At 58.2% G+C, this 14422-nt stretch overlaps 3 protein-coding genes across 3 annotated transcripts; 1 reads left to right on the top strand and 2 right to left on the bottom strand.

Annotated features, from left to right (window-relative positions):
* Positions 1-907: 907 nt before the first annotated feature.
* Positions 908-3736, top strand: P884DRAFT_226915 (uncharacterized protein; the record flags this gene model as incomplete). The annotated part of the gene is made up of 3 exons (XM_069439668.1): positions 908-1147; positions 1352-2423; positions 2498-3736. Coding segments are annotated over exons 1-3 (2361 nt in total), but the record flags the coding sequence as incomplete, so codon positions are not given.
* Positions 3737-5515: 1779 nt separating this feature from the next.
* On the bottom strand, positions 5516-6367 carry P884DRAFT_246463 (uncharacterized protein; the record flags this gene model as incomplete). The annotated part of the gene is made up of 1 exon (XM_069440469.1): positions 5516-6367. One exon carries the CDS (start codon positions 6365-6367, stop codon positions 5516-5518), a length of 852 nt encoding a protein of 283 aa, XP_069296218.1.
* A 3335-nt stretch (positions 6368-9702) lies between these two features.
* On the bottom strand, positions 9703-13172 carry P884DRAFT_246461 (uncharacterized protein; the record flags this gene model as incomplete). Its single annotated transcript, XM_069440468.1, has 6 exons — positions 9703-11498; positions 11652-11733; positions 11909-12035; positions 12100-12200; positions 12360-12463; positions 12539-13172. 6 exons carry the CDS (start codon positions 13170-13172, stop codon positions 10075-10077), a joined length of 2472 nt encoding a protein of 823 aa, XP_069296217.1. The 3' UTR covers positions 9703-10074.
* Between the last annotated feature and the right edge of the window lie 1250 nt (positions 13173-14422).

Raw genomic sequence — 14422 nt, 5'->3', positions numbered from 1 at the left:
AATTTGTGATGTTTATTGCTTCTGGTTCTGGCTCTCTGTGTCTCGATCTTTGTCTTTTTTTTTTTTTTTTTTCCTTTCGAGTAGTAGTACGGATAGTGTGCAGAGGATTTGCAGTGCAAAGTCCCCGGCGGAGTGTATACAGTACTGTAACTAGTCACATGCATACACAGGCTGGGTGCAGTGAGTGGGGTAACGTTAGTTAGTGGGTCGTGCCGCTTTTCCAGGCGCCGCGGTGCCGTGCTGACACGGACAGGACCGAGGACCGAGCCATCGGCGAGTCGGCCATCATCCTCACCGACCAGCAATCCACATTGCCAAACGTGGTACTCCGTACACGCCCGATGAGGCATCACAGGACGCCATGGACAGGCCGAGTTCGCTCCATGATGCGGGGAGCATCGGACGACAAGACAACAGCAGCAGCAGATCGCAGTCCTCATCGATCCCGTCGTGGCAAACGCAAGCACAAGCACACGGCACGTCGCCGCATTCGCGCATACAACCGCAGCAGCAGCAGCACGACGCTGCATCCGCCTTGTCCGCCTTCTCCCCGCAGAGCTCCAACTCCTCGAACTCCTCCGCCTCCTCCTCCTCCACCGACCCGACACCATCATCCACCACCGACCGCAACAGCACCAGGCCGACCACCGGAAGCCATCCGCCGACCCTGACGCCTCCCTCCCAGGGCAGCCAATACCAACATCATCAGCCCCAACAACACGCCAACGACCCCGCCCCCGCCCCTGTCGCTGCTACCGCCGCCGCCGCCGCCGCCGCCGCCGCCGATCAAGATCATCTCAATAATCGCGATCGCATCCGCGTCCACGAGCACGACCATGACCGCCAGGACCAGGCCCCGGCCCCGGCCCCGGCCCCCGGCGGAGGAGGACCCGCCGACGCGGCAGCCAAGAAGCCCCGCGCCTGCGAGGCCTGCCGCGGCCTCAAGGTCAAGTGCGACCCGGACCCGGACGACCCCCGGGGGCGCCCCTGCAGGCGCTGCAAGAAGAGCGGCCGGGCCTGCGTCGTCACCGAGCCGTCGCGCAGGAAGGCCAAGAAGACGGACAGCCGCGTCGCCGAGCTCGAGAAGAAGATCGACATGCTGACGGCCGGCCTGCTCGCCGCCAGCTCCAACAACAAGAGCCTCGGCGTCGGCGGCGTCGGCGGCGGCGGCGGTGGTCTGGGAGGACCCCAGTCGGGACTGCTTGGCGACCGCTCGAGGCACGCTCCGCGAGGAGGAGGAGGAGGAGGAGGTGGTGGTGGTGGTGGTGGTGGAGGTGGAGGAGGGCTCGGCCTCCAGGAATCCGGCGGGGGAGCGCCCGGCAGGGCGGGAGGCACGAGCTGGAACGGGGAGGCAGAAGTCGCGAGGTTCCCGCCGGCCTCTCCTCCTCCTCCTCCTCCGCCGCCGCCGCCAGAATCGGCCGTGCAGCAGCCCGGAGTTGGCGCGGCAACGGTGGCAGCGGCGGGCCTGAAGAGGAAGTTTGGCGAGCTGGCGCGCGAACCCGGGGAGGAGGGACCCGGTTCGATCCCCTTGGCGAGGGATCTCGCATCCGCGTCCGCGTCCGCGTCCGGCTCGGTCACTCCCCAGGCCGCGGGAGAGGTTGCGAACGACTTGAAGCCGGATATCGTGGATAGGGGGCTCATGACGATGGAGCTGGCGGAGAGGCTGTTTGCACGATACACCACCGAGATGTGCCAGCACCTCCCCGGGGTGGTCCTCCCGCCGGGCATGACGGCCTCGGAGCTCAGGGCGTCCAAGCCGATCCTGTTCCTGGCCCTCATGACCGCCGCATCGTCCGAGATGTCGAGGCTGCAGCGGGCCTTGAACAACGAAATCATGCAGGTGTTCGCCGACAGGGTCATCGTCCGGGGTCAAAAGAGCCTCGAGCTGGTGCAGGCCATCCTGGTGAGCGTCATCTGGTACTGGCCGCCCGAGCGGTTCGAGGAGCTCAAATTCTACCAACTGGTGCACATCGCCGCCGTCATGGCCGTCGATATCGGCCTCGGCCGGAGGAAGCCCGCCAGAGGCTGCATCAAGAAACATCTCTCGGGCGTGTGGCGCCCCCAGTTGTCAGTGCAGACGGATCCGACCTCGCTCGAGGCCCGCCGGACCTGGCTGACATGCTACTTCCTGACCACCAATACCGCCATGGCCCTTCACCGTCCCAACCTGATCCGCTGGAACCATTTCACCTCCGAGTGCGTCGAGGTCCTGCAGTCCTCCCCGGACGCGGCCCCCACGGACAAGTATCTCTGTCATCTCGTAGGGGCGCACAGGTTGGCCGAGGATATCGGCGTCCAGTTCGTCATGGACGAGCCCACGTCGGCGCCCAACCTCGCAGAGCCCAAGACGCAGTATACGTTGAGGGGGTTCGAACGTGAGCTCGAAAGGCATTACAATCTAGTACCTAAGGAATTGCTGCAGCGTATGTGTTTTTTTTCCCTACGTGTCCTCCCCCGAGAGGTATGTTCTGACATCTTCTTCTCTACTCCTTTCTAGCGTCCCTGAAGATGAGCTTTCAGGTCATCAGCCTCTACATGCACGAGATCGCTACATATGGCGAGAACGCCGACGGTTCCAGACCGCAACCCGGCGAGAACCCGCTCGGCTCCGAAACCCCAATCTCGTCCGCACACATCAACGCCTTGTCAGCATGTCTTACCGCCATCGACGGTATTTTCGGCGTCTTCTTGTCGCTTGACGTCAACACAGTCCGGTGCTTACCCGTCTTCAACCTCGTGCGTGTCGCCTACGCCGTCGTCATCCTGATCAAGATCTATTTCGCCGCATCTTCGCCCAAGAGCGAACTCGGCAAGATCATCGACAAGGACCAGATGAAGGTCGAGCACTACATCGACCGCCTGCTCGACAAGTTCCGCGCTACCGCCGCCGAGGATAGGAGCAGGCCAGCAGCCAAGTTTCTCGTCGTCCTCGTAATGATGAGGTCATGGTTCCAGAAGCAGAAACAGCAGACCCAAAACGGCGGGCCGAACGCCGCTGCGAATGCTCCCGCAGCAAAGACCCCTCCGACCCCGTACCCTCCTCGCCCGAGCGTCGGAGAAAGGCCCGGCGCAACAACCCCGGCGCCCCAACGGGCTCCCCCCCAAGGCTACACGACCACCGCCAGCACCCCACTCCAGCTCCTTTCTGAAGTTGCAACCAACAACTCCGCCGCCGCCGCCGCCGCTGCCGCCACCGGCCCCCGGGCCTCCACCACCGCCGACCTCCTCCCACTCCAGACATCATCCTCTTCCCTCCCCGCGCCCGGTTCTTGGCTGAACGGGCAGCTCATGTACGGCACCGTCCCCGGGCCCAGATCAGCAAACGCTGCCGACACCATCAACGGCAACAATACCAACACCGGCCTCGCTAATGACAATGGCGACAACAACACCAACAACAATAACAACAATAACAACAACAACGACAACACCGACAACACCATCACCGCAGCCCCCTTCCTGGCGGCCATGCCGCCCGCGGACTCGCCCTTCTCCGGCTTGCCCAGTGTCTCCCTGGGCACCGATCTGGTCTACGACTACGCCACCACCTTCGGCGACGGGGACGGGTGGGCGCAGGCCATGAACATGACCCTGGTCGGGTTCCCCGACAGCGCGGGCTTCTTCGGCCTCGGCGACCTCGACATGGCCAGCTACATGATGCAGGACCCCACGACGGGTCCCCCCCCGCCGCCGCCGCCGCCACCGCAGCAGCAGCAGCAGCAGCAGCAACATCAACAACATCAACATCAACAGCCGCAGCACGGTTGGTACCCGCCCGTGGACGTCGGGCTGGGTGCCACGAGCGCCGCTGGTGCCGGCGCTGGCGCTGGTGCTGCGGGCTCGGTTTGGTAGGTTCAGAAAAAAAAAAAAAAGGGAGGGTGGGGGGAGGGGGCCGGGGGTTCGCTTCGTTAACTGGTACAAACATGCTCACCGTCTCGGAAGTGTACTTACCTCAGAACAGGGATCTTCAGTGTGTAAATTGTAGGGTTATAAGAACTTTTTGGAGTGGGTATGGAGGGGTCATCGGCTCGGTAGTTAGAATGGGTTCTGGAGAACAAGGGCCGTGGTTCAGCGTGGCGTGTCGTTTGGCGTTTGGGGTAGGAACCGGGAGGTGCGGTACTGGCTATCTTGTTTAGAATCTGAGCGGGCGGGCGTCGGGGATGCATCTTATTGTTATAAAAACAACGACTCAATCGATGCGCTGGAAATGGCTCCATCGTCGTTGTCATTGTCACATACAGTACGAATGCGATATTCTTGGGAATGATCAATGTAAGTATCCAAGGAGTATTCCCGGTCCCTCAAGAGTATGGTATTCCCGTTCGTCACCTTTTGTTTCGTTCGTTCTAGCACGTACACTCTCGACGTGGGCGAGAGAGGCTGCTTCCGTTTCTGCGCAAGTTGGCACACGTCACGACGGGGCAGAGAGAGAGGGGGGGCTACGACAGCGAGCGCTCTCTGGCTCTGGTGGAATGAGGCAGGCAAACGTGAACTTAAATCACCGTCACTGCTACAGCCATCAAGGCGAGAACTCGTCACGATTGAGGGCGGGGTGGTAGTTATGCTCGCACCCCCCCTCCCCCTACATATGCCGAAGGATAGAGCGAACCGTGCTCCCATTCAAACGTCAGAAGAAGAAAAGCAATACCAACACCACGCAAAACGCTCATGTGACGGCCAATCTGCCAGAACCTTGCTCCGCCGAGTACCACACGTCGTGACTTGGACAGTTGGGTCACAAGCAGACCCAACGAAGTCTCAGATGACAAGAGGTCAGAATTGAAAATAATAAGAGTACATGTCTCCGAATACATGTCTCCGACATTCTCAAATAATCATCAACTAAAGAATCGATGATGGTGATATGTGGAAAGGATCGACAAAAGCGTGGGAATTGATGCCTCGACTCGACGTTGGTCGTCAGACAGCGTTCGAGTCTGCTGCTCCCGTCCATTCCCATTCTGGAGTTAACACCAGCAAACCAGTAGCAATCAAAGGCCCAAGAAACACAAAGCCCCAATCATACACTCTGTGTGTATACCCTCATACTCCGTCTGCTTCCTCCGTATCCGAGTGTTGCTGTTGCCCGGACCAGCCAGTTCGTAGCCCTAAACCCGTATGACCGCCCTATGGCTGCGATACATATAACCACCACCGCCCACATGGCATGATAATTCCCCTTTAGCACCCCATAACTCCATTGCTCGCTTGCTTGGTTGCTCTCCATTCGCCAACGGACCCCGAGGATAACAGCGTGTGTATTCCGTACAGAGAGTCGACCGAGAACAAAAAGATAACGCGCCCCAACTCCAAAAAACAAAGCTGAAACACTACTAAGTCATACTCCTCAGGCCAGTACCCTGATATTGAAAAGGGAAGACTGCCCATAAAGGCTGCAATGACAATAAAAAGGCAGCGTGAAACCGAAGAGGTGGAGAAGCACCTCAACGAGGCAGTGATGCGCGACATGCATACATCGACGCATGTTGGACTAAGGTTGTGATCAACACTTGACTTAGTCCATGTAGAAGTCGCCCTTCAGGATTCTCTCCTGGAATGGGTCGGGCTTCTGGGGTGCACGTGGCCTAGAGGGTTGGGCCGGAGGTGCCGGCATGTCCGAGACGGACTTAGCCCTGTCAGGGTGAGGGCGGGCAGCCACCGGGGGGGCAGCCCGAGGTGGAGAGGCGCCGAGGCCGGAGGCAAAGGAGAAGGAAGGCCGAGAACCGGAGGCAACGGTGCTCTCGGCACGAGACCTAAGCTGCTCGGACCAGTTGAAGCCTTGGTCTGGACGAGCAGAAGGGGAGCACAAGTCAGAACCTGTTCGAGGCTGGTTTGCAGTGCTTGCCTGGGGAGATATCATGCTCCAAGTGTAGTTGCCAAGACCGGCCGAGCGGAGCGGCGGCGTGGTTGGACTACCGAGGGCGGTGCTGCTGCGACGGATCGGCGGGGCTCGCCTACCATTAGTGCCGGGACTAGTGGCACCTCGCGCGCCTCGCATGGCTTGAGCCGCGCCAAAGCTCGTCCGCCGGGTGAGGGGCGTGACCGGAGCAGTGCGCGACGAGGTCTCGTCATCCTCGATGGCGCTCTCGTCAATCGAGTCCGAGTTGGTTGACAGACTTGCGCGGCGCAAGAAGGCCGAAGTGCTGGTGGGGGACGTGCCGGAAAGGCCAATCGTCGTGACAGAAAGTCGTCGACGTTGATCGTTGACCGCAGTAGAGGCTAGCGGCGTGGGAAAGGGTGTGGCCGTAGGTTGGGAGGTGGAGTGGTTGCGGAAGAGATTGGTGAAGGCGCTCGAGGTGATAGACCCTCGTCGTTGCCGCGGCATTTCGTTCGTGTTGGTGGTCGAATTTCCGGTATCCGAAGACATGGTGAAGAAGGAGAGAATCGGATGGTTGGAAGATTGGTGGATTGAATTGATTAATACTGCTAACTGGCGGCCCCGGCAAACGCAATGCCGGAGACACACGGGGTGGCTTCTGACAGAGCCGAGGTGGAAGCGGTTTAGGCAAGCGCCGACGTGGGCAGATATGCGAGATCGTACGTTTTGTAGATTGGGATCATTCGAGTTGCACGGGTTGGCGAGGTCGGGTACAAAGAGGTGAAACGCTTCGAACGGGAGACTATGCGGCGGTCGGACGATGATGAAGGTAGTGGTGTAACGCCGCGAGGTCCGGAGATAGGTGGCTTGGGTTGTTTTGCCTCTTTATTATATCGAGCGGCTTCTACACCCACCAAATGCAATCGGCAGGCCCCTCGGTCGATGCAATTGATCAGGGGTGTCACTTCTTGTGGATTCTGTCTGTCAAGGCGCGAATACAGGACAGTGCACCTGTCAAATGCTTTCGTTCAAGACCCTTTGGCCCCCGAGAACCAATCCGCCGCTGGACTGGCCCGGTGTGGTCCGGGAGCGGGGTGTCTCGAGATGATCGACTGACTCGATGACTGAGCTAGGCGCTTGTCATAGGGCGCTTGCCGGAGGAGATGGAATTGACCGAGAGAAATGGTTGAAGTTGGAAGGAGCAAGTTGGGGGAATGGGCGCGAGAAAGTCGAATTTGAGCAAAGAACCGGACTGCGGGAGACTCCTTCCTTCCAGTTGCCCTTGTCATGTACTCTTCCTTTGTGGTAGCCTACTCCTGGACGTTTATTAGCAAGGGAAGCTAGGTGGGTAGGATCGTAGTTGCCCTCCCTCACGGAACAGAGGAGTCCACGCTAGTGTGCCCACGGAGCTTTCCCCAACGCGGAGTACCGTTGTCAAGGTGCAAGTGGCCCCGTGATGATTGGCTACCGTGCGTTAAAATCGGCTCCTCAACTGACCGGCAAACCAATGACAAATGCAGCTGGCTGACCCGGTCTGGCTTAGGCCCCATATTCCAGGGGACGGACCCCGGCTTTAACAGTTTAAGGCGATGCCAAGCTCCAACTTCGACGTCAGGGCCCCACTCTACAAGACTCATCCAATCGCACCACAAATGCGGGGTAAGATGTTTGCGAATGGAAAGTGTGGCGGGCAGTTGGGCACACATTCTCCAACTTCCAGAGTTCCCAAACGTGTTGGGTATTATTATTATTATCATTATTGTTGCTTGTTCAACAGAAGGGATTTGAGGCGGAATCACACCGGCAATCTAGCAGTCGTTGCTACAGTGTCTCCGTACGAACTACACCACACACGTTCAGGAGGAGTATTTGTGCAAAGCAGATGCTTCCAAATTGCCTAGCCTTTCAAACATGGATGGGTCTTGTTGGTGTTGATGCACAGGAGATCGATTCGAGCTAAACTTAAGCCAAGCATAGGTACCTATCTACTTCAACGAAAGGAACTTGCCAACAGGCGACAATCATCTTGCTTCCGAATCCCACACCCCCACTCCGGCTCAGTACTTGTACATAGCCGGTAGGTATTTCAGGTAAGATAAGGTATGGGGTACAATGCGAGAGGACCGCTCGAGGCTTTGGTACGTACTGTACGGGATGTAATCCGTACATACATCACTGTTTGCCACAGCCAGCAGCAGCTTACTGAGATCTGCGCCCTCCTATACAGTACACACTATCTGTAAGTGACTCGGACTCGGAGGTGCATGCAGCCATCTCATCAAAGAGAAGGACTGGCAGATCACAGCCATCACCGGGCGCTGTAGGACCCGCGGTTCCCACCTTCGCGGTCCAACTTCCCGCTTCCTCTTGCTTGCTTTGATGGCACTTGCATGGGCCGTGCAACCGTTCTGCAGTGCAAGATGCATGCAGTCTTGGCTGTCCTCCAAGTTGAGATGCGCGCAGATCTGTCTCGGAAGACGCAACAGGAAGTTCGAAGATACGACTCAGGCCGTCTTCCCCCTCGCCGGCCCTTCTTCTCTTACTCTCTCATATCGACTTGTTCGCCTTTGGCTGACCACGATGGGAGCTCATGACCGGCAATCTTAGCTTAGCTCGACTCGTCTATCGTCTAGTCTAGTGCTGAAGCGGGCATGGCCCATGCTTGCTGGTCCCCGACTTTGCTCTCTCGGGGATCGGAGACCTTGCAGTAGCCTGCCAAGTCTAGCTGCCGGGCTGGCCGGGGGCCGCTCTAAATTCCTTCGGCCGATCCAGAGCTCCAAAGCCTCAGAGCTTGGCCAATAGCTCGAGATCTTAAGACGGATCTGGCAAAGCCTTCGAAGAGACTTGGAACCCTTGGGGTGCACAGCAAGACTCCGGGGAGATTGGCGAGCGGGGACGTCGTGTCATTGCTGCATTAGCTCGGTAGCCCCTCTCCCATCATACGCTCTCTTTGGAGATCCAAGTACGCATCGAAATCGGATTGGACGGGTACTGGCTCCTCTCTGCTTTCTGCTCGTCTTCTTATTTTGTCCAGGGGAAGACGCGTGGCAACGCAGGGAATAAAGGGACCAAGCGAGACAGACGACGAAGCAGCTCTAATACGGATCCGTAATGGAAGTATGCGGCCATGTACCTCGGACACGACACCAACGCGAAGCACAAGATGCATGAGCCCTTCGGTCCTCCTTTGTTCGCGCCACGGCACGTTGCCGCCTGCACACCCAGCCCGAGACTGCGAGGCTTCCAAAAGCTCGGAGATAAGAACTGTCAGCCTGATAAGGGTCAATGTGGTGACGTGGACCATCTCGAGGATGAGGGAACTGCTGCCTGTCTTATGTAGACGGCACAAAGTGACAAGAGTTCGCCAGGTTCCAGGTTCCCCCATCTCTTGAGACTGTGTACCGTTATGACTCTTCGCGCCCCTTCAAACCACTTCGGCAGCAAAGACCAGCAAAGAGCAAGCCCAGACTATTCTCCTCAACCGCTCTTCCCCGCCTCTTCGCCATTCCTCCCCCTTCCTCCTTCTCCTCCTTCTCCTCCCTCTCCTCCTCCTGCTCCTCCTCCTGCCTTACATGCCACCCACACTACCTGCTGGTTTATTATGTGCATCGTAACTGTGCAGTACACGCGGCGGCCGGGAGAACGACGACGTTATTCAGCCACGGATGCCGTCAATGTCCCATGTGTCATTCATGCTACTCCAAGTAGTCGTGTTAGGTAGCCATGAGGGTGTTCCATCCTCACAACCTGAGCTCGGGATGGTGAACCTGTAATTAGACCCTACATGTAAAGCACCCACGCGTGCGTTTGGAAGAAGCTTCCTAGCCTTTGGCTTTGCATAATCAATACTGGCAATGGTGGCCTCAATGGCCATACATAGCGTCAGCAAAATCATCGCTGTTTATGATGGTACGCCTTAGCCATGCTAGGTCGTGTGTGTGTGTACGTACATACAATGTTGTCCAACAGATTTCATACAGCCTAGGAATCTCCCCCAAATGCCCATCACGAAATGAGCAAAGATCCAGTCTATCAATGACCCATCCGTTAGGCAAAGGGACGCAGCGCCCATCCCATGGGTTTCTCTCATGATGCAGAATGCCACAATGCCAAATTGCCAAACTTCCCACACTAGCCAGGCACCGCCGTGCTTCGAAACGCCAAAACGCCCTTCGTCGTAAAAACCGTAATGCAATGCAGTATGAAGAGCCACCACCAGGGGCAGGGCAAGGCGAGCTGAAAGCTGAGAAGGTGATTCAACGCAGGAGAGCCATGTTGCGCATGACCCTATCAGCTTCGTTATGAGACATCGCGTCCCCTGCGGCGTTCCGGACGTCCCACTCATCGCCTCGTCCCCCCCGGGCCTCATTACCGTCCGGGTCGTGGTCCGAAGAGTGCAGCTCGGGATCGGGATCGGTGAAGTTGTGCCGGAGCTGTAGCATGCCCCTCCCGGCTCCGCCGCGTGGCGGGCCCCCGGCCCCGCGCTCCGTGGGCGCGAGCAAGTTCTCCTTAGCAACCTCGCGCTGCTGCCCGGGGCTCAGCCGTTCCCCGTTGATCATTCGGTCGTCCGTCTCGTCCCTCCGCTGCGGGCGCCTCCACCGCGGAGGCGTGGCAGGCTCGCCCGGGTGGCCATCCCGCCAGATCTCAAAATCACCCGGCGACTGCAGTTCCTCCTCCCTCTCCTCCTCCTCCTCCTCCTCCTCCTCTTCCTCCTCCGCGTTCCGCCTCCGCTTCTTAGACCCGGAGGTCGGCCGACCGCGCTCGCCGTCGCCGTCCTCGGCACCATCGCCGGCACCGACAACACCATCGCCCGCGAGCCCCGCCCCCGGCGCCGCCGCCGTCTTGCCCTCTCTCGGGGCGATCGCCTCCTCCAGGACCGCCCACATCTCGTCCAGCACGCCCTGGGCGCCAAACCAGATCGCATCGCTCACCACGTTCATCCACAGCCCCGGCATCCACTCTGTCATGAGCGTTTCGACGAACCCCTCGTTCAGGGCCAGCCACGGCAAGGCCACGTCGCAGAGGTGCGCCAGCGCCGCCCGGAGCGGCACCATGTCGGCCCTCTCCGTCTCCTGTGTCTCTCTCTCTTCCTCTTTCTCCTTCTTCTCCTCTTCCTTCTTCTCCTTCTTCTCCTTCTTCTCCTTCTTCTCCTTCTTCTCCTTCTTCTCCTTCTTCTCTTTCTTCTCCTCTGCCTTCTTCTCCTTTTCCTTCTCCTCCTCTTCCTTCTCCTCCTTTTCCTTCTCCTCCTCCTTCTCCTCCTCCTTCTCCTCCTCCTTCTCCTCCTCCTCTTTTTCTTCTCTTTCCCCACCTTCCCCGTCTCCACAAGCATCATCCCCAAAAAACGACGACGACGACGAAGACGGCGACGCCGACGCCGACGGGGACGCCGCAGGCGGCGCCAGCACCGGCCGCAGGGCGGGGCCCTGCTCGAAGGCCATGGCCAGGGCGGCGGCGAGGGGCGCGTGGAGCGGGGCGAGGTCGAGGGCGCGGACGGTCTGGGGCGGGGTGCGGTCGAAGAAGAGGCGCAGGCGGCGGGCGGCGGCGTGCAGGGCGCGCAGGGCGGCGGCCTGGGCGCGCGGGTGGGCGACCGAGGCGGCGGCGAGGTAGGCGAAGACGGCGCGCTGCAGCGGCCGGCCGTCGAGCGTCGAGCGCAGGTGCAGGCCCGGCTCGTACTCGCAGGCTGGGACCGGAAACGGAACGAGTGCGGGACTTGGTCAGTCTCTCTCTCTCTCTCTCTCTCTCTCTTTTTTTTTTTTTTTTCCCTTCCCTTCCCTCTCTCTAAAAAAGGGGCAGGGGAAAATATAAAAGCCGAAAGGAGGGATGGGGGGCTTACTCCTGAGGTACATGAAATAAAGAGCGTTGGCGAGCTGCTTCTCGTCGTGGCCGTTACAGTCAAACGTGACGTAGCCTCCATTCTGTCGAAAACGAAATACGTCGTTAGTGTTTTTGTCGCTAATGGAAGGAGAAAGGAATCGAGGTAACGAAGATGAAATGTAGGGGGTTGCGAATACCGAGGCTTGAACATCGGGGAAGGAAAGAAAAAAAAAAGGGGGGAGGGAGGGGAGAGGGGCTAGTTTGTTGTTGACTTACGGGATCTTTGGGCGGTAACCTGGCCTTGAACCACTCGGACTCGCGGCAGAGAATGTCGTGATGGAGTCTCCACGAGTACTTGCCGCACGTTACCAGGACGTCCCACTCGTACTGGGATTCCCAGAGGCTATTAAACCGTTAGCGGACGGATGAGAGCCTTGGTTGCCGCGCGCGTTGCCCATGTCACTCACGAGATGAGGCCCAAGTCATGACAGTAGATCAACTTGGCCTGGCGCTCGTCCCGCTCCTCGGCCATCTTGCGTCTCCTGCTCTCACTCTGGTCCATGATTGCCTGTTGGATGGTAGCCTCAATGGAGTAATTGTATGGCATAGGTCGGAAGAAGGCGGCTGGTGAAGACGTAGAGAGAGCTCTGTGGGTATGTGTTGATGATGCAGGAAGCGAATGAGAAGGTGCCCCGACGGTAAAGCGGCGCATCCCCCGTTTATATACCTGTCCCTTGCCACCTCCTGATCGACCGTGATGCGCGTGTCGCTTGGCATGTGAGCTGCGCATATAGGCCGGGTGGTTGTGGCTGGCCTTCTCGGTGACGAATCCTGCATAAAGGGTTGCGTATGAGGTGTGCGTGAACCCCGAAGCTGCGGGGAGCAACATGTGTTGACGCGACTGACTTGCTGCATGGTGATGTACAAACCCGCTCGCTTCGTCCGGCCAGGCTTGCTGGCATGCTATCCTATTGTCGCCCTGACATACGACAACATCACCCGAGGGCTTGTTGGAGCTCCCTATGCCGTCGTCAGGCTGCTTGCACTGGGACGACGGCGATGTCTCGGGCGGCGACTCGGGAATTGGGACGTTCGATGGCGCAGGCGATGCCGGTCCAGCTTGATGCTCGCCTTCAGAGTCCGTGAGCTGGGCCGTTCTCGACAATGTCTTGCCCTTTACGGCCTCGGCATACGAGAATTGCCGCGTTACTTGGCCTTCCCTAACGTCCCGAGTCTTTGCATATGAGGATTTGAGATGTGAGTCCTTCCTTGGCTGCTTTGCCTGAGACGAGTCCTGTTGACTGTGCTTGGGGCCCGGTATTGAGCCCTTCTCCTGCGCCAAGTTGGTATCCTTCTTCTGTGGTTGTTGTTGAGCTACACCACGAGGCTCCTTAATCACGGAGGACTCCTTCAGAGGGAGCACATTCTCGGCCAATTTGCCCCCCTCAGGCTTTGACTTTGGGGAGAACACCTTGTGACCGCGAACGGCATCAGCATAGGATGTCGCCCTCTGTTTCGGGGGCAGGTCAGCGGGTTCCATGGTTCGCTACCCTGCCGATCCGCATGCCGGCTGAGCACGACGCCAAAGATTTGTACTTCGACAACGCTCTAGCAAGTAATACCGGAATGCAGCAGATCGGCGACTCGTCGCCTGTAGAGTTTGTTATGCCGCTTGCTGAAAATTTTGCGAAAAAGGGAGACGGCTCACCTTCGGAGACAGCTGTTGGTGATCAAACTCCGTAATGTGCTTTGTTGGTTGCAGTTGTTGTGATCAAAGTGGTTTCTTGGATCTGCGATTGCTGAATTTTTGCGATCGGTCCGCTTGGGCGGCTTTCGTGGGTGATATGTATGGGCCCGTGGAGTCACAGGTCGAAGAGATTCGACTGAAAGTCAGGATTGCCTTATTACTAGACAAAGTGATGAGGGTTGGTTCAGATAAATAAAGGCTGCCTCGTCTGAAGCCACCAGCGAACCTCGTTCGGGAAAGCAGTTCGCCCCCGTACTCTATGGTAGTGGGTTGCGGACAGCACAGTCCAGACACCGAAGATAGAGAAGTAGGATGCTGAAGGACGAAAGTGAAAAGGAAAACATCATGACATGAATCCCTTCGGGGGCGCTTTACCACAAATTCTATTCCGTGCCTAGGACAATGCTATCCGCGCATTATTTACCCCAACCCGCATGATATGCGCAAACCCACACTCCCCAAGACCTTGCCGTCAAGTTTGCAAGCCCAGAAACCAGACCACGATGGAAGATTTGATTTTTAGGGCGATCTTGGTGCAGGTGGTCTCCATCGTCTCGCAAATTGAGCTCTGGATTCGCTTGAACCGTAGATCTTCGACCGTGCATCCTCAATCTGTCAAGTCCGCCGAAAGCGTGGAGCTGGTATATGCCACAGCCGCCGACCGAGCACCAGAAGACGGGATAAATGAAAGCCTGCGGCGGGGCTTCTCACTCCCGGGCCGAGCCGCGTTCGAAGATGCAAGTGGAAAACCAACACGGCGTCGCTGTTATGCACCCCTTTCATGCATCCACCGGGTCCCGCCAAATCCTGATCCAAACTCCCGCCAAAGCCTTATCAACGATCCATCGCTGCCAAAGCGGGTGGAAGCGGATCGCGTCCAATTTGCGGACGGCTAGACGTAACCAGAACATGGTAGGCCACAACTCGACTGGTGCGTCTCCTGGTATGTATCGTACTCAAGGGGGGGGAGGGCTCGAAGACGGAGGAGACGGAGAAATTGGCCGGAGAACGTTGAGTTGTCGATATATTCGAAGACGCGGCTT

The sequence above is a fragment of the Thermothelomyces heterothallicus genome, assembly GCF_042370625.1.
Source record: "Thermothelomyces heterothallicus CBS 202.75 unplaced genomic scaffold P884_scaffold_17, whole genome shotgun sequence".
NCBI classification, from domain to species: Eukaryota; Fungi; Ascomycota; class Sordariomycetes; order Sordariales; family Chaetomiaceae; genus Thermothelomyces; species Thermothelomyces heterothallicus.
Note: the sequence above shows the minus strand (reverse complement) of the source record. Positions and strands in the feature narration are given on the sequence as shown.